The sequence below is a fragment of the Ranitomeya imitator genome, chromosome 3 (assembly GCF_032444005.1).
Source record: "Ranitomeya imitator isolate aRanImi1 chromosome 3, aRanImi1.pri, whole genome shotgun sequence".
NCBI lineage: Eukaryota > Metazoa > Chordata > Amphibia > Anura > Dendrobatidae > Ranitomeya > Ranitomeya imitator.
Genome location: NC_091284.1, coordinates 674,244,454 through 674,268,273, shown reverse-complemented (window position 1 = coordinate 674,268,273; position 23,820 = coordinate 674,244,454). Strand labels below are relative to the sequence as shown.

Sequence of the window (23,820 nt, the reverse complement as noted above, 5' to 3'; positions counted from 1 at the left end):
TAATATATAGCAATGTGTGCACCATATCCCTGTTTAAAAAAAAAAAAAATAGTTATATACTCCCCTTCCGTCGGCCCCCGGATCCAGCCCAGGCGTTTACCGCTGCTCCTCGTGACGCTCCAGTCCCAAGAATGCATTGCAGTCTCACGAGATGACGTAGCGGTCTCGCGAGACCCCTACGTCATCATCTCGCGAGACCGCAATGCATGGACCGGGGAGTCGCGAGGAGCAGCGGGAAAGGCGGCGACGGAAGGTGAGAATATAATGATTTTTTATTTTGTTTATTATTTTTAAGATTAGATCTTTACTATTGATGCTGCATAGGCAGCATCAATAGTAAAAAGTTGGTCACACAGGGTTAATAGTAGCGTTAGCGGACTGCGTTACACTGCAGCATAACGCCGTGTAACACAGCCATTAACCCTGTGTAAGCGCTGACTGGAGGGGGCACTGACAGTAGGAAGGTGCGAATTCGCGGCCGAACTGCGCCCGTCGCTGATTGGTCGCGGCCGCCAGCATCGCGGGATTTCCGTGACAGACAGACGGAAGTGACCCAGACGAATATGAATATATAAGATAGATAGATATAGATACATGTATGATTTATAGGTAGATGATTGATAAATATCACAGATATACATAAATTAACTGATAGAATGCCAAAGGTCTGCAATGCTGTAACTGCTGCATAGGGAGCATTCTTTGACAAAAGCAAAGTTTGAAGGAGAAAATTATTATTTCAAATAAAAATCTTTTTCGAACCTTCCTAATGTCTGGACTAGATTTTAAATTCATTTGTCAACTCATTTGACTAATAAAAGTATGAGTTTTCATGTCTGGGTGACCCTAAACTTTGTAACGCTAGTGTACATATGACAGACAGATAGGTGGATAGATAGATGCACATACAGGTCTCAGCTATGAGATAGATAGATTGTGTGATATATAGACAGATATTTAATATTGTAAGGTGATCACAGGGGAGATATGTCATCCAGTTTATAAAACTTGGTGATATGAACCCGGATTTAATGCTCCAGTGTCACAGATGCTGAGAGACTGGAATTAACTAACAGGGCTGGGTTTTTTGTGAACAGCTAAAGAGATGGGCGGGACGGCTGTTCACCATATCTCCACCTCAGGGTATGGTCCATAGAGATAGATCGATATAGACATAGATAGTTAAATAGATAGCTAGATAGATACGAGATGCCTAGATGATAGATACATATGACATACATTGATAGATATTAGATACATCGATGATAGAAAGAAATGACATACATACATTAAATATAGATTGAGAGACAACAGATGATAGAGACGTAGATAGATGATAGATCAATATAAAATACACATATACATAGATACAGAGATAGACTATAGAATAAATGTGTTTTTGTCCTTATGTGAATACAATGTAAATTAAAGCACCTTTGTCAAATTTTCCCATGTTAATAAAATGTTACCTTTACCTATTTTTCTTTCATTTTAACACAGGGGAAGGGGTGAGTGCACATAGGAAAGAGTATACACAGGGGGGGAGACAGCTCAAACTAGTGAACACATGAGGGAAGAAGACAGCACAGTGGTGGAGAGAGAGCAGACAAGGGGGAGAGCACATGGGGTAGACAGGTCAAAGAAGAGATGACGAGTGAGGAGAAGACAGCAGATGGGGAGAGAGAAAGCGCACAGGGGAGGCAGCTCAAACGGGACAGCACATGATGGGAGAAAGACAGCAGACAAGGGGGATAGCACATGGGGTAGACAGGTCAAAGAAGAGAGCACAGGCGGGAGAAGTCAGCACATGGGGAAAGAGTGGATAGGTGGGTGAGCACATGAAGGGGATTCTCAACGCTGCAAAGCCTGCTCCCATCGTGACATTGCCGCCCACCCAATGTTATAGCATCAGGCCTCCATCTAGTAAATTAATAAAAAGATGAATAAATAACAAACCATAGCGGAGGAGTACAATTGTAGCACCCTCTTAGCTGATCCACTTGAGGGTTTGTCAGTCGTCAGTGTCTTGGCAACACGACAAGGACTGGGTGCGATATCTGAGAAGTAAAGGATCAGGTAAATCGTATTCAGTAGACACTTAGCAAAACAATTTTGATTACGAAACATATCACCACTACTCACAAAATGTACTGATGTACATTGGGGCAGATTTGTTATTGAAGAAGAAATTGGAGATTTAATTGATAGCCAGTGGAAAATGGTTACCATTAGTGTTCCCCACTGCCCCCCTGACACCAGTAGTGAAATCTCCCTCATCTCATTCTGAAGTTTCATATCTCGGGTGCAACTTCAGAAGATGATAAAACACACAAATGATGTGTGGTATCCAAGAGGGGTAGGGGAATAACTACCAGCATACAAGCTGCAAGTGTACACAGCATACGGACCAGGGACAGGACAGCTCCTGACACCGAGTAGTGGCCGTTCTTGGGTATTGCAGATAAGCCATTATTGAAGTGGATGGGAGCAGAGCTGCTGCACCAAAGTACCAACACTACCCAGTTTGGTGTTTCCCTCCCATATTTCTTTAAAATACCCCAATAAGTCTGAACAAAGTTGTTTACACCACAAAACCCCTAGTTTAGGCCGGTTTCACATTAGCGTTGCGGACTTCCTCCGTGAACCCCTGCCCTCACCTCCGCCGCTAGCTCCGCCTACTTCTGCATGCGTACCTATCTTTAACAAATTAGGTACACAGGTCGTGCCGCTGTATGCGGATGCATCCGCATGCGTCGTTTTGACGATGCGGCGACCAGAGTAGAACGCAGCTTGTAGCAATTTTATTTTCTCCGCATCGTCAAAACGACGCATGCGGAGGCATCCGCATACAGCGGCACAACCTGCGTACCTAATGTTAAAGATAGGTGCGCAGGCTGCATGCAGAAGTAGGCAGAGCTAGCGGCAGAGGTGCGGCCGAGGGCGGGGTTTCACGGAGGAAGTCTGCAGCCCTCCGCAGCTCCTCAAAACGCTAGTGTGAAACTAGCCTTAGATATTCATTTCACAGTTGATAAAGCAAACAGAAAATCAAGTGTTCTAATCAGGTCTACAATATGCAAAGAAGCAAAAAGCTTACCTTTAATGGGCACGGCCATGGCAGATATTCGTCCATAGTAAGGCTTTGGCGTTGTAACAAAGTCTAAAGAGATCTGAAATACATTAACTACATAAGAATAGCTAAGAAGAGGACGTTCTAGTTCTTACTATGTGACATTTCCAACCTACTCTTGAGAATTCCATTAAATGAGATCTGTTTCCATGCAATTTCCCTAAGGAATTAAGGATTTTAAAGGGAATCTGTCCATAGGACCAACCATCCTAAGAATTCTATCTGGGCATGCAGTTCATAGGAAGCTGAATAAAAGGATACATTAATATCTGTGATCCAATGTCTTATTGCAAAGAAAAACAGCACCACCTTAGAGGGTATCCACCCATCAAGAAACCTACTAAATAAAATGATGGCAACACTCCTCCACATTAGTTGGGTTTCAGACCATGAGAGGATCTCCATAAAGTTATTTGTACAACCATCACCAATTAAACATCACAATTTCTAACTATACATCCAAACTTAAGTAGTGCACTCAAACCAGTAAAAAAAAGGGGAGGTGATGTAAGGGTCCTGTCATAGGCTCCGAAAAATCCCATTACTGGTAAGAATTTTCCCCTTCTCCCATGACAGCACCACCTAAGATTTATATAGAACAAATCCACCTTTGGGAGGATCACCACTTGTAACACACCTTTCTCCCAAAATAATAGATCAGCAGAGGAAGATAGATAAAGTCGATAATGTTTATAAAAAGGTGGAAGGAGAAGACCACGTTGCCTTACTTATCCGATGGATACACACTTCCACCTTCTCTGCCCAAGAGGAGTAGGCCAACTTAATGGCCTCTCTAATCCATCTAACTAGGATACCCCTTTGTCACCTTGAGTCCTTTCCTAACCCCCTGGAAAGAAACTAACAAGGCCTCATGCTTCCTCCACTGTTTCATCACAGCCAAGTACTCTACCAGGGCCCATCCAACATGTAGGGTGTGAAGTCTGTGCTCCTCTGCATTTTTGGGACCATTAAAAAAGGAGGCGAATGCAAATATAATTCTTAAAAAAGAAGGGAAGGACCCTTTGGAATGTGAATCTTATCCTATCTCATTAGTCAACGTAGATTACAATATTTTTACTAAAGTTTTGGCCACTAGGTTGAATACAGTAATATTGGAAATAATACATGCAGATCAGACTGGATTTATGCCGGGTAAGAGTAAGTCTATAAATATTAGGAGAGTTCAGTCAATAGCCCAATATAGTGCACTAATACTGGAGAATAGATGGGCCATGGCCTCGCTGGAAGCGGCCAAGGCATTTGATTCTCTCGAATGGCCTTTCCTATTTGCATGTCTACAGAGATGTCAATTTGGCCCTAAGTTTCAGAAATTGGTTGGCGCAATATATATGAAACCAAAAGCTCGAATATTTATTAATAATGCTATATCTGAAACACTCCTTGGAAAGGGGAACCCGCCAGGGATGCCCTCTCTCCCCAGCCCGCTTTGCTCTTGCGATAGAAGCTCTAGCAATATGTATGAGATCCACTCCAGCCATCAGGTGGATTAGAATAGCGGACCGCACGGATATTATTGGTTTACACGCGGATGACATGGTAATATTTATGGATGAAGTTGAGGAGACCTTACCACAAGTGATCACCATTGTAGAGGGATTTGATAAGCACTCGGGACTATACATTAACTGGGATAAGTCCGCCTTAATGCCTCTTTCCCATGACTCCACAGATCACCTTGAAACGTTATCCCCACTACCGGTCGTCTCTAAATTTAAATACTTGGGAATAATTGTACCAAAATGCAGCATATTCTCCCGTTGCTCGATCTGGTCAAACACAAATTTGCTATATGGAGTAAATTACCATTGTCTGTTTCTGGTCGTATAAATTTGATTAAAATGATATTACTTCCGAAGCTTAATTACTCCCTTCAACATAGTGCAGTACCGGTCCCGAGATTTTTTTTTCAAATTCAAACTCACTAGCTTCGTCCTTTATATGGGGGAAGGCTAGACCTAAACTTAAACTGTCTACCTTGCACAGGTCTAAATTAATGGGGGGAGCGGCGTTACCAGATTTTTTTCTTTATTATTTGGCAGGACAACTTAGAGCTTTGGGACAGTGGATGCCTGGGGGCGGTTTGCCAAACTCAGAGAGTCATCTGGCTCATGCCGCAAAGATTGATTGCCCGGTGGGTTTTCTAGAAGTAAATAGGCCTAATACCCCTAGACTATTACCATTACTCCAGTTGGCAAGATTGATTTGGAAGCAAGTAAAAAAGGTAATCCACTTTGATGGTATTATAGCTGAAATGCCTCTATGGAATAATGAATATTTTGCGGGGTTACTGAGTCACCCATCTGCTCAATTCTGGATACCACATGGTGTCTTGTCGGTTATTGATCTTTATGAACAAGGAACCTTAATGTCTTTTGAACAATTGCAACTTAGGGATGATATCCCAAGACCTCAATTCTTTCGATATTTGCAGCTCAGATCAGCGATTCAATCACATATGCGTAGCATGAACATGGTGCAAATAATATCATCCTTTCCACTGATAGGGATCCTTAAATCACAGGGACCCCGTGGTCTTATCTATGCACTGTACACATATATGCTATCCATGAGCGCTGACTCTGCTCTACTGCCAGCTAGAGAAAAGTGGAAACTCCTGATACCTGATCTTCAGAATGAGGATTGGGAGATGACTCTTGAGTCCCCAACTAAGGTATCCCCTTCAGCGAACAATAAAATGATACAAATATATATAATACATCAAACATTTAACCCCGCTACGATTATTCAAAATAGGGTGGTCTCAATCTTCAGAATGCCTCAGATGCCACACAGGGGAGGTAGATTTTATACACATGATATGGGGATGTCCAGTTATCCTATCTTTTTGGAAAGAGGTAACTTCGTTGTTGACCTCTTGTGCATGTTCCCGTCCCTCTAAATCCATTAGTGTGTTTATTTGGGGTACTAAAATTAGAGCTGTGGGGACACCATATGCAAATCCTGTTGAGAGAGACACTTTTCTTGGCAAGGAAACTGATAGCATTACGCTGGATGGAGAATACGCATCCATCTCTCAGGGCCTGGATTGAGCTGGTAAATTCAATCATACCATACGAACTTTATACCAGAATAGGGGCTGTTTAGAAAAATGTAATAAAATTTTGGATATATGGAACTCGTCGTACCTTACTATATCCTCACGTAGTTGATGGCCTAGCTCCAATATGCTAGAGCTCACGGCAAAATATGCATTGTTCACGCTGTACTTCAATATTACTTTATTAATGTGGTGGGGATTGTTCTGGCAGTAAAGTAGTTTTAGGGTTTTAAGTACTTTAGACATACTGTAATACTTTGAGTTTATATGAACCAGTCTATGCTTTGCAATGATTTTTCATTGATATAAATCTCAAATTTTTTTTTTACGGCACTCATGATTATTATGACGAGTGTATTTGTGCGAACTTTGATATATGTACGTCTATTTGTTCTTTTTCTTTTTGTTATTGTTGTTACTTAATAAAAGAATTTTTAAAAAAAGGAGGCGAGAACAATTTAGCTCCATAGAATTTAGTGCCCACTTTCGGAAGATTGTCTGAAGACCAGACGCAGCCTATCTTATCCACAAAAATCTGAGTAAACGGCTGATTAACGCTGGTCCGTATAGTCAGTGACATGCAAGCCTTGTTAGTTAATGCCACCAAAGTTACAGGTTTTTAAAAAAAAAAAAAAAAAGTGGTGAGAATCTTGATTAACATTTCTAGTGGTTCAAAGTGGGACTTGGTTATCGCTTCTAGGACCAAATTTAAATCCCAGGGAGGTATCTGAGCTAGGTATCGGCCTCGATCTATCACATGCTTTGCTAAATCTAACAATCCATTTATTAGCCACCAGGTTATAGTTGTATAAGGCCCCTAGGGCCAACACCTGCACCCTAAGGCTATGTGCACACGATGCGGATCCGCAGCGGATTTTTCCATGCAGAAACGCTGCAGATCCGCACTGTGATGTACAGTACAATGTTAATCAATGGCTAAAAAAAAAAAAAGTTGTGCACATGGTGCGGAATAATCAGTGCGGAATTGCTGCGGATAGAAGTGCATGTCACTTGTGCGGTTCTGCAGCGTTTCTGCACCCCTCCATGATAGAAATCCACAGTGGCAAAAACTGCAGAAAGTCCTAACAAAATCCACATCAATTCCACGGCAAATCCGCAGATGCAGATTCTGCCAGGAGATGCGGATTTTGTGCAGAAAATTCTGCATCACATTTCCTACGTGTGCACATAGCCTAAGAGTGCTAGTGGATAGGCCCAGATCCATACCCATCTGGATGAATTCTAATGGCATTAATTGGTAACTCACTACCAAACTTTCCTGTGAACTAGAAAAGTACCTAGCCTAGGTTCTACCGTAAATTTTAGTTGTTACTAGTTTACTACTTTTAAGCACGGTAAATACCAAATTCAGGGCAAAGCCCCACTGAATTAATAATGCCCTCAAATTCCAGGCGATCAAAGGCCTGACTTCAGTGGATGGAAAATTGGACCCCGACTGAGGAGGTCCAGAATTTCTGCGGGGATCTATGCATCTCATATGGACATTATTCTTATCCATGAGAACCAGGGTATCTTTGGCCAGAATGGGGCAAACAGAATGATTCTCACTTGGTCCTCCCTGATTTTCCTCAGTACCGCTGGAATCAACATCAGAGGAAAGGTCAAAGTCCCAAGGAATCTGCAAAGCATCTACAGCGTGGGGTTTTTCTATTGTATCTAGAGAGCAGAATCTTTTCACCTTCCTGTTTTGTTTGCGAACAGGTCTATGTCTGGGTGGCCCTATCGATCCACAATTTGTAGGACTATTGTCCGGTATAGCTCCGATACTCCATGTTTTTGACTTAGGAAATCTGCTCTTTTGTTTTCCTTTCCCTTTAGGCTATGTGCACACGTTCAAGATTTCTTGCAGAAATTTCCTGAGAAAAACCTGAAATTTTCTGCAAGAAATCTGCATGTGTTTTGTGTATTTTTGGTGCTTTTTTTTTTCCGGATTTTTCCAGACATTTCCCAGTGCATTATATAGTGGGAAATCCGCAAAAAATCTGCAAAATTAATGAACATGCTGCGTTTTTTACCGTGATGCATTTTTTTCGCGGAAAAAAAACGCATCATGTGCACAAAAATTGCAGAATTCATTCTAAATGATGGGATGCATAATGTATGCTGTTTTTTGCGGTTTTATAGCGTTTTTATAGCGAAAAAAATGCGAAAAATCAGCAACGTGTGCACACAGCCTTATATGTAACGCTGTGAGTATCAAAGGATGTTCTGTGATCTGAAAGATCTCCTTCGCTACCACCATCGGAGAGCGGGATCTTGTGCCCCCTCGATGGCTGATGTAGGCTACTGCTGTCCTATTGTTTGACAGGATACAAACATGATGCCCTTGCAGATAGGAAAAGAACTTTGCTTTTCACATATTTTACAATTGCAGTGTTCTATTGACCTCTCTAGCCTTTCCCACTGCCTGCGCACTGCAGTACTTTGCTCTGCCCTCAACGGGGCAGACAAAGTACGCCTGCGCCGGAGCAAGACGACAAGAAGAGGATGTCATCGTATGAAGATAGGAGGCACCAGACCGGACCACAGCGGGACCGTCCCTGGGTGAGTATAATCTAAAACAGCTAACATAGAAAAAAAAAAAAAAAAAAAAAAGCATGAAGAGCAGCCTCCCCACAACCTTGTCAAATGACAAATGCACTCGCAGGGTGCAGCAGGCGTGCGTGTGTGTGTGTGTGTTTATATTATACATATGCTATTGAACCCGTTCTACGCCCGGGTGGCGAGCATTTATATTGGCATATGGTCCTCATCCTGTCATGTGCTGCTCCATCCTGCCATGTGCTGCTCCATCCTGTCATGTGCTGCACCCATCCTGTGCCCCCCATCCTGTCATGTGCTGCTCCATTCTGCGCCCCCATTCTCACATGTGCTGCACCCATCCTGCGCCCCCATTCTCACATGTGCTGCTCCCATCCTGCGCCCCATCCTGTCATGTGCTGCTCCATCCTGCGCCCCATCCTGTCATGTGCTGCTCCCATCCTGACATGCCCCCGTTCTGTAATTTGCTGCTTCCATCCATATGCCCCGTACACTGCTCTATAAAGGTTTATGGCCCCCCATAACATGCTCCATAGTATATGCCCTGTACACTGCTCCATTATGGTTGATTGCCCCATAAGATGCTCCATATGCTGCTGCGATATATGAAAAAAAAAACAAAAAAAACAAAAAAAAAAAAAACACCATACTCCCCTATCGTCGCTGGGCGCCGAGTGCCAGGGGCCTGAGCAGGCGGGGACACCGGCGCGCTGTGGGGGTCAGGTGCCGGAGTCGCCGCTAGCTCAGGCCCCCGACACTTGCTATATTCACCAGGCCCTGATCCAGCTCCTCTGACTGTTCAGTCAGGGCGGCGCGTATTAAGCGCATCATCGCGCCCTCTGAATTGTGAACGTCACAGGCAGAGGACCTGGAACATGGAGCCGCACACAGCGCTGGAACGGGACAGGTGAATATAGCTGATACTTACCCTCCTTGCGGGTCCCTGCTATCAGTTGGAGATTGCAGTGTGCGTTCAGTGTTTACGCATACCGCGATCTCCTAGGAGCGTCACTCTGTGCTGTCCAGACTGCGCCGGCTATATACACACACACTACTAGGCAGCCAACCCACGCCACAAGTGTGCGTTGTGTGGTCCAGAAGTCACTTTTCTCCATAAAAGTCTGAGACATGAGAACCTTGTTCTACAGTAAATTGTCACGGAAGTGTAATGAGGGGATTTTATAAAGGGACCTCTGCTTCACAAAGCAACCTCTATGATTTGGCAGGTCACAACTGCAGACACATGGGTCTGAAAAAAAAAGGGCTACCGGTGAGTATGTGACCACATGAATTTCACTTACATATGTGATCCCTAACAACGGGAGGGAAAAAAAAAAGAAAGATAGATAACCTTGCTGGAGTATTGCTACAAAAGGTTGTTCTAACCAGTAACACCCCGCTAAGTTTTCTCTTCAGCCTAAAATTTAACTTACCATGCCACTCTTTACAGTAACATTTTTACTCTGCACAGGGACCCTCTGTGCCAGGCTTAGTTTTCCATAGTTCCCAGTGGTCACTCCCGTGTTGGAAAGTATACTGGCCAATGCCTGTGAATCTGCAACAAAATCTACAGGAGCCGCACCTCCTGTAGAAATGAAGGTAAAATTATAACAAACATCAAGACCTTAAAAAAAAAAAAAAATCTGCACGGCTAAGAAATTTGGTTACTCACCAGCCTTCTTCCTGGGATCTTGCTTCCCTGCAAAAGAATTCCCCTCTGATGTACTCTTTTCATGCCTGAAAAACACAAGGAATATCATTGATGTTCAACAGGAACCAGTTATCAGAAAAATATTTATTTTTATTATTATTAACCAGTAGCCCTAGTGCTACACTGGAGGTAAATATGATGTCAAACATGTTATCTAGCTGCAGGGAGGGGAAAAAAAAAAGAAGCTATTCTCCTTCTCTGCAGCCTGTCAGTTTGTGGGTGGGTGGTGCCAAGCAGCAGTGCAGGGAGAAAATAACTTCCATTTTCTCCCTGCAGCCAACTACAACATTAGACAGGCGACCATGTTTAAACTGGTACTTACCAGTACATTAGCACTATGGCTGCTGGTAAATAACATTTGTTTCTGAGGAAAGTTTCCCTTTAATACCAGTCATTTTGCAGCACTTCACTGATAGATGACTCTTGGAGCAAGATAAGCAAAATGTTTTGGTACCACAAGTGAAGGCTTGTCTGCCATAAGGCAGTGAAAGGACAAAGATTAATGTATGGGAATGCATTTCTTTGGCATATTTGCATGAAGTTATGCAGCAGCTTGGTGATCATCAGATGACAGACGAGAGAAACTCCTACTCCTGGAACGGAGCAAGCACGACCAGCAAGTGATACAAAACGACAAGACATAACCCTAGAAAGCGAGGGATAGTCATATATTGGCCAACTAATTGGCTACTGATTATGTGGCCAACTAGATGGTGGCCCGATTCCAACGCATCGGGTATTCTAGAGTATGTATGTATGTATGCATGTATGTATGCATGTATGTAGCGCTGTGAGTGGGAGTCGCTGATTGGCCAGGCTGGCCAATCAGCGAAGCGTGGTTCAAATCCTGCGTCAATTCGCGGCTGGACTGAGTCTGTCGCTGATTGGGTGTAGTATACAGCAGGGGTGTCAAACTGCATTCCTCGAGAACTGCAGACAGGTCATGTTTTCAGGATTTCCTTGCATTGCACAGGTGATAATTTAATCACCTGCAGAGAATGATTCCAGCACCTTGTGCAATGCTAAGGAGATCTTGAAAACACGCATGGTCTGAGGCCCTCGAGTAATGCAGTTTGACACACATAGTACACAGCACAGCCACATAGTACACAGCACAGCCACATAGTACACAGCACAGCCACATAGTACACAGCACAGCCACATAGTACACAGCACAGCCACATAGTACACAGCACAGCCACATAGTACACAGCACAGCCACATAGTACACAGCACAGCCACATAGTACACAGCACAGCCACATAGTACACAGCACAGCCACATAGTACACAGCACAGCCACATAGTACACAGCACAGCCACATAGTACACAGCACAGCCACATAGTACACAGCACAGCCACATAGTACACAGCACAGCCACATAGTACACAGCACAGCCACATAGTACACAGCACAGCCACATAGTACACAGCACAGCCACATAGTACACAGCACAGCCACATAGTACACAGCACAGCCACATAGTACACAGCACAGCCACATAGTACACAGCACAGCCACATAGTACACAGCACAGCCACATAGTACACAGCACAGCCACATAGTACACAGCACAGCCACATAGTACACAGCACAGCCACATAGTACACAGCACAGCCACATAGTACACAGCACAGCCACATAGTACACAGCACAGCCACATAGTACACAGCACAGCCACGTAGTACACAGCACAGCCACGTAGTATACAGCACAGCCACGTAGTATACAGCACAGCCACGTAGTATACAGCACAGCCACGTAGTATACAGCCCAGCCACGTAGTATATAACAGCCCAGCCACGTAGTATATAACAGCCCACGCAGTAAACACTGCCCATGTAGTATATATCAGTCACGCAGTATATAACACAGCCCACGTAGTATACAACAGTGTGGGCACCATATGTCTGTTAAAAAAAAAAAAGAATTAAAATAAAAAAAATAGTTATATACTCACCCTCCGGTGTCCACCGATACGTGCGAGCGGCGAGGCTGCCGCCAGCTTCCGTTCCCAGAGATTCTTTGCGAAATTACCCAGACGAGTTAGCTGGTAATTTTGCAATGCATCTCTGGGAATGAAAGGTGGCAGCAGCCTCGCCACTCGTGCACATTGGTGGATGCTGTAGGGTGAAAATAGCACCTTTTTTTATTAATATTTTTAACATTATATCTTTTTACTATTGATGCTGCATAGGCATCAATCTTGGGAGTATGAGTGGGCACTGACTGCAGGGGAGTAGGGATGCGCCCTCGGAGGGTCCCCTTGGTAAGGTGGGACGGCCCTGTGTGCGCGCGCACTCCTGAACTCCAGGGTGCCACTTCCGGGTTATGATACTGCGGCGGTGTATATAGTCCTCTATGCCTTTCACTTCCATCACGCCCCTGTTGAAGAAGCTTGTGCGAAATGGCGCTCGTCGGGCTCGGGAATCATAGCCCCTGGCACCTTCAAGCAGGCACAGCCCCCTCTTCTGACTAACATCAATATTGCAGGTAATATTCACTCCCCCTTTCTGGCTAAGCCTTTTATACCAGGCACACATTCTTAGGCGTTGGTTAGTGCTAGCACATGCCAGGTGTACTAACAACTCCGGTTGTATTCCCTGGTCTCCATTGCCTTCCTTTTTCTGCTTTACTATATGGTCTTTCCTGGCAGCCTGTTTCTGGGGAATCTACACTATTTACCTGCAATAGGTATATACATATGAGGCCGCATTATTAATATCCCTTCTGTTCTGCCATCTCATTGTTTCAAGCGGCAGCTTACTTTTCAGGGTATGTGTAATCTTTTCCTGTAATAGCCCTATATTAATATCTATATACTTTTTGTGGCTGTGCCGTTATTATGCTTGTTATAACCCATACCGCTACATAGCTCTATTTTTGGGACTTCTTGCTCTCATCTACTCTTGAAGTCTGCCAAACATTGGTGCTATTGACCCCGTGGTAGTCTGGTGTTTTTTCAATCACCTCTCCCCCACCCCCCCTTCCCCTGTTCTTTTTCATTATTTTTATTGTCTTCTGTACAAATTTATGTAATAAAATGTATTCCTTTATTTGAAAATAATTTTCTTCTCCTTCACTTTTCTGGCATGAGATTCCACACCAGGATATGTATTTATTCTTGTCGAAGTGACTAATACCTTGGACTATGGGTTTACATTCCTATGCAACAGTAGCCATGCAGGAATCCATCCCATCCAGAAATGTGACATTTGCTCCAGGGTTCTCAAGAAACCGCAGAAGCTCCAGACCTTTTTCTAGATTCCACATGCGAAGTCAGAATTAAGCCAAAACACATACTTGTCTGCGGGCAATACAGAGCTTTCCACATCTTCAGTGACTGGATGGAGCGGCGTGGACTTGATCTTTGTGACCTCCTGACTTTGGAGGAGTGGGGAATTCATACTTGAGGATTGCACATTAGCAGTCCTACTCATCTGCTGTAATACTGGATTTTCCTATACAGACAAAAGAAAAAAAAAAAAACTCCAAAAGTGTTATTTCATATTCTATTAAAGCTTAACAATTATTGAATATGACAGAACTACTGCTCACCTGTGAGAGAAGTTTACCATCCAGGCTGGAGGATACAGGTTCCTCTAACTTACGGTCACGGACATGTAAAAGCGAATTTTGCTTAAACACAGGTGGTTTCTTATCGCTCACTACAGGAGGAAAGGATGCAAAAATGAATAAACCCCAAGATATAGTATGGAGTATGGGGAATATTAAATATTTAATGAAGATTTTATTACAAAAACATCTTATTTCAATTTTAGAGTTCGAGTATTAATTTATATAAAATATTACGACATGTTCACACAGGTTTTGGAGGGCTGAGCCCGCACCACAAACTTCCAGCCATTTACAATACATGTAAAGAAAAGTTTTCGAAACCCCATTTCACATGTGAAAAAAAAAAAAAATAAAAAAAAAAAATCTGCACGAAACTGGGAATGTGCTGCAGATTTTCAGATACAGTCATGGCCGAACATGTTGGCACCCACGGAATTGATTTCCCCCAGAAAGTTACTGTAATTCCACAAGTTTATTTTGCTTGTGTACTGTAACAAAAAAAAAAAAACAAAAAAAAAAAAAAAGCAAAAACAAAATGCAGCTCCGGCGTACTTTGTCTGCCCTGTTGAGGGCAGAGCAAAGTACTGCAGTGCGCAGGCGCCGGGAAAGGTCAGAGAGGCCTGGATCCTGCGCACTGCAGTACTATACGCTGCCCTCACAACAAAGTATGCCTGCGCCGGAGCCGCAGCCTGAAGATCAGAAGAGGACCTCATCCTATGAAGATGGGAGGCCCCGGACCTTGACGCCCATCGGACAAGAACCACAACGGGACCACTCCTGGGTGAGTATAATCTAACCTCTTTCTCATCTTTCAGGATACATCAGGGGCTTATCTACAGCATTCCAGAATGCTGTAGATAAGCTCCTGATGCCGGTGGGCTTAGCTCACCTTCGATTTTGGGGGTGACAGGCTCCCTTTAAGCTACTCTTACCTGTACACCTCATGGCTGTGGTCTAGAGGTTGACAAATGCACTTTTAAATCTTTTATGTTAATGATTTCTTCCAGGCTCCGGGGCGAGCGGTGCTGGAGGAAATCCCTGCCTCCCCTCTCCATTATAATATTACCCCCTCATGCACGTCACGCTGACCTGTGATGTGCAGCTGCGGCGATTTAATCATGCGGCGTACAATTGCACGGTTATGGGTGACTTATCTTCCCTTCTATGAGCAGTGTCATCATCATCCTGCTTCTACACAGACAATTCAGGGCTACTACGCAGCGACTCGCTGGCGCCTACTCAGAAGCAGGACGAAGACATTGCCCAGAGAAGGACAGATAAGGCATCCCATAACCATGCAAGTGCATGTGTGAGATTACGGCACCGTACCTGCACGTCACAGGTCAGGGTGATGTGCATAGCAGGGGGTGTACTACTGTAATGATGAGAGGAGGCCGAGCCTGGGAGAAATTAATACCATAAAAGATTTATAAAGTGCATTTCTCAACATCTACACTGCAGCTATGAGGCATACATTTATAAACTATCAATAAGCGGTCAATTATTTGGTTTTGATGTCCTGCGACATGTAATACATGTGACATTAAACCTTATTCTTATGTTAATTAATAGTAGGAGCGAGTCAAAACACTAAATTCTGCTCAATATTAGATACATAATTAGAATTAAGTTTGTCCAATTGATTCAGTCCCCCATAACCGTCACAGCAGTAGCTCACGTGCCCAGCCCTGCTCTGTAGCATCATGCATAGAACTAGGCGCTTTCCATATACCTTTTGGCTGCATATTGGCGAAACAAGATATCCTGTCGAGATTGGAGGATGCGGACTGACTTCTTAGCACAGCGTACATAGAACTTCTGACCATCTTCAAATATAAATTGCAATGAGGAAAAAAACAAAAGAAACTCCGTTTTATCATTTCATACATACACATTGTAATACCAGTCTCAGAATTTACACAAGCTAGAAATACAGGAAAAAAAAAAAGATAATAGAAGAATTCTGACATCACCCGAGAAAGGAGGTTTGGAGTGTTATTCAAAACTACACGCAGTGTTATAATTATCGCACTGTCTTGCATAATTTGGAACACGTGGACATAGCCTTACACTGAAAGGATTTGTATCTACGTGCCCACGTTGCAGAAATGCTGAGGAAATGTCTGCAACATATTCGCAACTCCCTGCCGCGGGTAAAATGCATGCGGAATTTGATTTGCATGTATTTTCCCACAAAACAGGTGTTTTTAGCTTGCAGAATGCTTGTGTTTGCCACACGATTTGAAGCATCGCTCGGAAAAGTGATTGACGGGTTGGTCACACTTGTCCAGCATAGTGCTTGACAAGTGTGACCAAGTTTTTACTATTACTGGAAGATAGCTTTGTAAGTGGGCACCATCACATAATATTATAATAATAGTACTTGTCTGGGATCACCACCATGCATGTAAAACATATTCATAGTAACCATAGAGAAAAACAGGTACATGCATATGAATGTATTCTGCTACAGATGGATGTGGATAAGTTGGAAACTTGGGCTGAAAGGTGGCAGATGAGGTTTAACAATGATAAATGTAAGGTTATACACATGGGAAGAAGGAATCAATATCACCATTACACACTAACTAGGATCCCCAAGTCCTTCTCCCTGTCAGATTTACCCAGTGGTTTCCCGTTCAATGATAAACTTACCTGGGGCAGCCAGTGCCAGGCAGCAGCTGCCAAGGCAAACAGGATCATGGGGTGCATTAAAAGAGGTCTGGATACACATGATGAGAGCATTATACTGCCTCTGTACAAATCCCTAGTTAGACCGCACATGGAGTACTGTGTCCAGTTTTGGGCACCGGTGCTCATGAAGGATATAATGGAACTAGAGAGAGTACAAAGGAGGGCAACAAAATTAATAAAGGGGATGGGAGAACTACAATACCCAGATAGATTAGCGAAATTAGGATTATTTAGTCTAGAAAAAAGACGACTGAGGGGCGATCTAATAACCATGTATAAGTATATAAGGGGACAATACAAATATCTCGCTGAGGATCTGTTTATACCAAGGAAGGTGACGGGCACAAGGGGGCATTCTTTGCGTCTGGAGGAGAGAAGGTTTATCCACCAACATAGAAGAGGATTCTTTACTGTTAGGGCAGTGAGAATCTGGAATTGCTTGCCTGAGGAGGTGGTGATGGCGAACTCAGTCGAGGGGTTCAAGAGAGGCCTGGATGTCTTCCTGGAGCAGAACAATATTGTATCATACAATTATTAGGTTCTGTAGAAGGACGTAGATCTGGGGATTTATTATGATGGAATATAGGCTGAACTGGATGGACAAATGTCTTTTTTCGGCCTTACTAACTATGTTACTATGTTACCACACAAAACAAGAATAGTTTACAAAAATATGCAAATTTTATTTGACACCAAAAGTACAAACAGACAATACACACTTTTAAACACATTTAAAACTTGTTCCACATTGGACAATGTCTGTTAGATCCAGAATAATTCAAATATCACAAACATGAATAAATAGATATAGTGAAAATAGCAATGCCCGACTGTTGGGTACCATTCTATAAAGCAGGGTACAGTCCGGGCAAAGTTACCCTGCACTTAGGACCATGAGGACGGTAGTGGACTTTGAGACGGCATAGGGTGAAGTATGATTAGCACGTTAGCTAGGTACTATATTGTCAGCCTGTCGTTTCTAGGACCTAGGGGAGTACATCTCTGGATATCTGTTTCCCTGGGCGGCCTATGGTATAACCCACCTACGTGTATATAACGCTGGGGACTGTTATGCATATTGGGGCATGTGACATTAGTACACACTTTCTGCTATTGGAATATGTATGCCATGTTTTGAGATACGCCTTTGCAGGGCATATCCGGGGCTTTGGTCTGCCCTCTAGATCACCTTAGTCCACACCATATAACTTATAGCTTATATATATGTATTACTATGTGCATGGGTTGATTAGAAATATATTATTGGCTTTTTCTTTATAGAATGGTACCCAACAGTCGGGCATTGCTATTTTCACTATATCTATTTATTCAGGTTTGTGATATTTGAATTATTCTGGATCTAACAGACATTGTCCAATGTGGAACAAGTTTTAAATGTTTTTAAAAGTGTGTATTGTCTGTTTGTACTTTTGGTGTGTCAAATAAAATGTGCATATTTTTGTAAACTATTCTTGTTTTGTGTGGTGATCCTACATTCATCTGCATGTACCTGTTTTTCTCTATGGTTACCAAGTTTTTACTATTGATGCTGCCTATGAAGCATCAATAGTAAAAGATAGAAAGTTAAAAATAAAAAAAATAAAAATATGGTTATTCTCACCATCCGACGGCCCCCGATCTCCTCAGTGGTGCTCCGTTCCCATGCTTTGCCCAAAGGACCTTTGTGACGTCACGGTCGCGTGACCGCGAAATCATCTCCGGTGATTCGCACAATGTATCCCTGGGAACAGAAGCCGCCGCGTGCACCGCTGAGAGGCGGGGGCCATCAGAAGGTAAGTATATCTTTTTTTTTTTTTTTTTTTTTTTACAGAAATATGGTTCCCAAAGGCCTGGAGGAGAGTATCCTCTCCTCCAGACTTGGGTACCATCCGCACATGAAGCGCTCACTTTACGCATGGTGGGCATAGCCACATGCGTAAAGTGAGCGTTTCAATGCAATCTTATGGCTGCGGAATCGCTGCGATTCCGCAAAAATAATGAACATTATGCAGATTTTACCGCTATGCAATTCCGCAGCGGGAAAATCCGCAGCATGGGCACAGCAACTGCAGAATCCCATAGGATTGCATGGGAATGCGGTTTTTAAGAGTTTCCACTGCAGCGAAAAAAAAAAAAAAAAACTGCAGAAACGCATAAAAAACGCAACATGGGCACACAGCCTAAAAAAGTGCTGTAAGCTGCAACCATATGTTGCCTAAGCCCAGTATCCAAAACTCCCAAATCCCTATACAAATATACACACAGTGAAGGAAATAAGTATTTAATCCCTTGCTGATTTTGCAAGCTTGCCCACTAACAAAGTCATGAACAGTCTATCATTTTAAGGGTAGGTTAATTTTAACATTGAGAGATAGAATATCAAAAATATAGAAAATCACATTGTATTAATTATATAAATTTGCATGTTGCAGTGAGAAATAAGTATTTGATCCCCTACCAACCATTAAGAATTCTGGCTCCTACAGACCAGTTAGATGCTCCTAATCAACTCGTTACCAGCATTAAAGACAGCTGTCTTACATAGTCACCTTTACAAAAGACTCCTGTTCACAGACTCCGTCAGACTAACCTCTATAACATGGGCAAGACCAAAGTGCTTTATAAGGAAGTCAGGGACAAGATCATAGACCTGCACAAAGCTGGAATGGGCTACAAAACCAGAAGTAAGACGCTGGATTAGGAGACAACTGTTGGTGCAATAGTAAGAAAATGGAAGAAATACAAAATGACTCAATCGACACCGATCTGGGGCACCATGAGAAATCTCACCTCGTGGAGTATCCTTGATCATGAGGAAGGTGAGAGATCAGCCTAAAACTACACTGGGGAACTTGTTAATGATCTCAAGGCAGCTGGGACCACAGTCACCAAGAAAACCATTGGTAACACATTATGCCGTAAAGGTTTAAAATCCTGCAGTGCCTGCAAGGTCCCCCTGCTCAAGAAGGCATATGTGCAGGCCCGTCTGAAGCTTGCCAATGAACAGGTGGATTATTCGGTGAGTGATTGGGAGAAGGTGCTGTGGTCAGACAATTGGGGCGATTCCAGTGGGGCAGTTCTTACGGATAAAACGAATATGCTCAGACAATACTAAATTTCATAATCAGGCCAAAATTCTGACTAACAATCTGCAACAAAGAGGGTATAATCACAAATCCATAAGGAAGGGCTATAGGAGAGCGCTAGCCACCCCTAGAAGGGAACTACTTATTCAAAAGAATGAAAGACGACAAGGTGAACAACCGGTTAGGCTAATTACAACCTTCAATTCGAGATGGACAGACATCATGGATATCCATAGAAAATATTGGCCCCATTCTCTGTGCAGATGAGGACCTCTGTAGATTTTTACCATCTAATCCCTGTCACATGGAGACGCTCAAAAAACCTCAAGGACATGTTGACACGACGCCACTATGTGGCACCCCATGTTTCGCCTTTTTCTGATAGAGAGGGCCCTAGATGGGGTAGCTTCCAGTCGGCGACTGTTCTGCATGCCAATGTATGGAGAGGGCGTTTTCATTTGATAACAGTAATCCAACCCGTACTTATAAGATCACACAACATATCATGTATGACAGATAAGGTCATTTATTATGCATACTGCCCGTGCAAACTTCTCTACATAGGCATGACCACCAGACAACTAAGGGTCAGGGTTTTGGAGCATATGAGGGACATCAAGAATGCAGGTTCAGTCGAAGACATTACAATGCTGAAAACCATCCCTAAGCATTTCAGAAGCCATCACGGCTGTAACCCCAAATGGCTTAGAGTCAGAGGGATAGATAGGGTGCAATTAGGCATACGAGGAGGGGATTACAAAAAAGAACTCCTCAAAAAAAACAGGCTAGATGGATTGTCTGCCTCAATACAGTCACCCCTAACGGCCTTAATGAGTCCTTGAGCTTCAAACCCTTTTTATGAATAGCGCAAATTTTAATTTGGGTACAATTTATGTTTTTTATTGTGTTTGTCTAGTTTTGTGTATGTATTGTCCCGTCATCTTTTCAGCTCTCTTATATACCATATGAGGTGGGTCTTATGAATATGTTTATTTTTTTTGAAGTATAACTATTATATTCATTTTAGTAGAACGGTCACCTACGATTGTGGCTATGAAAATCTGATGACTTCGGTATCCCGATAGAATATAACCTTAATGAAAATATATACGATGTAATGACAAGTTCGCCCTAACATCCCCTGTTGGGACAGATGGAATAACTCCATATCAAGATGGACAATCTATGGCGTCTGAATCTGGAGCCCCTGCCATATGGATCATTGCAAGCGGCGGCTAATTATGTTGTGCAATATTGGCGTTAACCGTGTAAATAATATGGAGTATAAATTGTGTCATTTTGTGTTTATTCTGTCAGTATATGAGGATTATGTTGGGCCAATCATGCACATATATATATTATGTATTATATTTGGAATACATATGATGTCCGATATGAGTTAGTAATGCATGTCTTGCGGAGATGTCAAATAATGCCACTTTGTAGATATGACGGCTCTTACATTCCAGCAGACCTTTTGCGGTTATATCTTTTTGACCATCCCCTCTGTCTATTGATTTATATACATACCGCCATATCATGGCTTTGAGGCTGGAGCGCGCACCGCACATGCGCTGCCTCTCAGTGTGGAGGGCGGTGGCTCTGTATGGTGTAGCGTCGGCATGGTTACGGACCTGGTGACTGGATCACGTGACCATGTGACGCACTCCTTGAGCGCCGCCCTCCTCCCCACGATGCAACATGGCGGGGGCGCGCCACCTTCAGCTGACACGGAGGCTTGTCATTAGTAGCGGTGTATAAACGATTGGACAAACACGCTACCCATTAACCTCCTGACGAAACTGCGGGGGCAGTGAAACGCGCGTCGAGGTGCGCTACGGGACCACCACTACCACCCATACTTCACCATGGCTGCAGGTATATGCTGAGCTTGTTATTGTATCCTCTATTGCTATCTTATATTACCATTTGGAGGCACCATCACTACTCTACTACTAGGTAGTAGTTCTGACTATATCTTAGGGTGAGCTTCTCCTAGGGACTGGTTTTGTATTTTTTGGTGGTATCCTATGTGGATGGTACAGGACTGTTAGCTAGGTTTACCCACACCTGTCCCTTGTGGACATTGTTATTTTCTGATGCACTACATTGTGTGTGGGTCCCAGCTAATATATTTTGATGTACCACAATACCTATTGATAACAGTATGTAGTCCCTGGAAGTTATAATTGTATTTCTCTGCTAATTTGCTCTACCCACAGACGTGGTGTTTTGTATTGGGTGGTTATGTGGCCCCATCGGTTTTTCTATAGTACATAGCCGATCCTATTTCCTCCCCTAGGTATAGGGTTTTGTCATGTTTATATGTTTGTATGTTATAGCTTTTTCATATTGTTGTATATGTATTTGAAATATGGGTATTTCATAAATTTATATATTGGTAACACATATGTACCTTCTGTTCTCTATTGGTTTATATAGCTATAGTTGAAGGGATCACTCAGTGATCATATGTTGGGCTTTTCGCTAGGAGACGAGACAAAAATTTGACGCCTTTGGCATTAACTTAACTTGCCATGTTTGGAGGAAGAGAAATGCTGCCTATGACCCAAAGAACACCACCCCCACTGTCAAGCATGGAGGTGGAAACATAGTTTGGGGGTGTTTCTCTGCTAAGGGCACAGGACTACTTCACCGCATCAATGGGAGAATGGATGGAGCCATGTACCGTAAAATCCTGAGTGAGAACCTCTTCCCTCCACCAGGACATTAAAAATGGGTCATGGCTGGGTCTTCCAGCAAGACAGTGACCCACAACATACAGCCAAGGCATCAAAGGAGTGGCTCAAAAAGAAGCAAATTAAGGTCATGGAGTGGCCTAGCCAGTCTCCAGACCTTAATCCCATAGAAAACTTATGGAATTGAAGCTCCGACTTGCCAAGCGACAGCCTCAAAATCTTAATGATTTAGAGATGATCTGCAAAGAGGAGTGGACCAAAATTCTTCCTCCAAAATTCCTCCTGACATGTGCGCAAACCTCATCATCAACTGCCAAAAACGTCTGACTGCTGTGCTTGCCAACAAGGGTTTTTGCCACCAAGTATTAAGTCTTGTTTGCCAGAGGGATCAAATACATATATTTTTCACTGCAAAATGCAAATAATTTTATACAATGATTTTCTGGATTTTATTTTTGATATTCTCTCAGTGTTAAAATTAACCTAAACAAAATTATAGACTGTTGGTGCCTTTGTCAGTGGGCAAACTTACAAAATCAGATAAAATATAGAAAAAAAAAAAAAGTGTAATGTAACGCTGTTTGCATTGCTTCTTAAAGGCTACCATTTTTTCTAGTCCTTTAGCTAGGTACTTTTGCAAAAAAGTGTTACAAATCAATCAGAGCTCCTGCTCCTGACAGCTCTTTGCTAAACCTGGAGAGGAGAGGAGAGAAAGTATCTCAGGGAATGCACAGAGTCAATAGACAAGAGGAAAATAGGTACACTATTGTAACTGTCCTGATACATGAAAGCAAGCAAAGGCAGCAGCATCCCGGATAAACAAAGACCTCTCATCCAGCCTATATTACTGGGAGGAACACTCCCTACAATAGAAACTTGGATTAGGCTACAAACTGCATTTCATGGGTCGTCAAATGAAGGAATTAAGAGTTCAGACAAAGTTAGTGCAATATTCTTAACTATAGGTAACCACTAACATATGTAAGAAAACATTTGTCAATGTCAAAAGGTGTCCATAACCTAAATACGTAGATGTAAGAGCATGTACAGTGCCAATCACACCACATTATCTACCCAGTTTTACCGTGTTCTTGCAGAGGTTGGATGATTGAGCAATTGATGACGCCCTCATTGGTACTCTCTGAGCCAAGCTAAGTTTACCGGTAGCAGGAACTGACACCCCAACATCAGAGAGAATACTAGCCAAGGCTGCTGGATCGGCTTTAAATTCAGCATTTCCACCTTAAACAATGAAAAAATTAAAAAAGTTATATTCTACAGA

At 42.9% G+C, this 23,820-nt stretch overlaps 1 protein-coding gene across 2 annotated transcripts in view; it reads right to left on the bottom strand.

Moving 5' to 3' along the window:
* Positions 1-23,820, bottom strand: part of TROAP (trophinin associated protein) — a 69,640-nt gene that overhangs the window by 29,634 nt on the left and 16,186 nt on the right. For both annotated transcript variants that reach the window (XM_069758360.1, XM_069758359.1), the window contains exons 4-11: positions 23,623-23,780; positions 15,792-15,885; positions 14,039-14,148; positions 13,784-13,941; positions 10,441-10,505; positions 10,202-10,353; positions 3,095-3,167; positions 1,957-2,057 (exon numbers count right to left, since the gene is read on the bottom strand). In XM_069758360.1, coding sequence (XP_069614461.1) covers positions 1,957-2,057; positions 3,095-3,167; positions 10,202-10,353; positions 10,441-10,505; positions 13,784-13,941; positions 14,039-14,148; positions 15,792-15,885; positions 23,623-23,780 — 911 coding nt within the window. The remainder of the gene's footprint in view (positions 1-1,956; positions 2,058-3,094; positions 3,168-10,201; positions 10,354-10,440; positions 10,506-13,783; positions 13,942-14,038; positions 14,149-15,791; positions 15,886-23,622; positions 23,781-23,820) is intronic.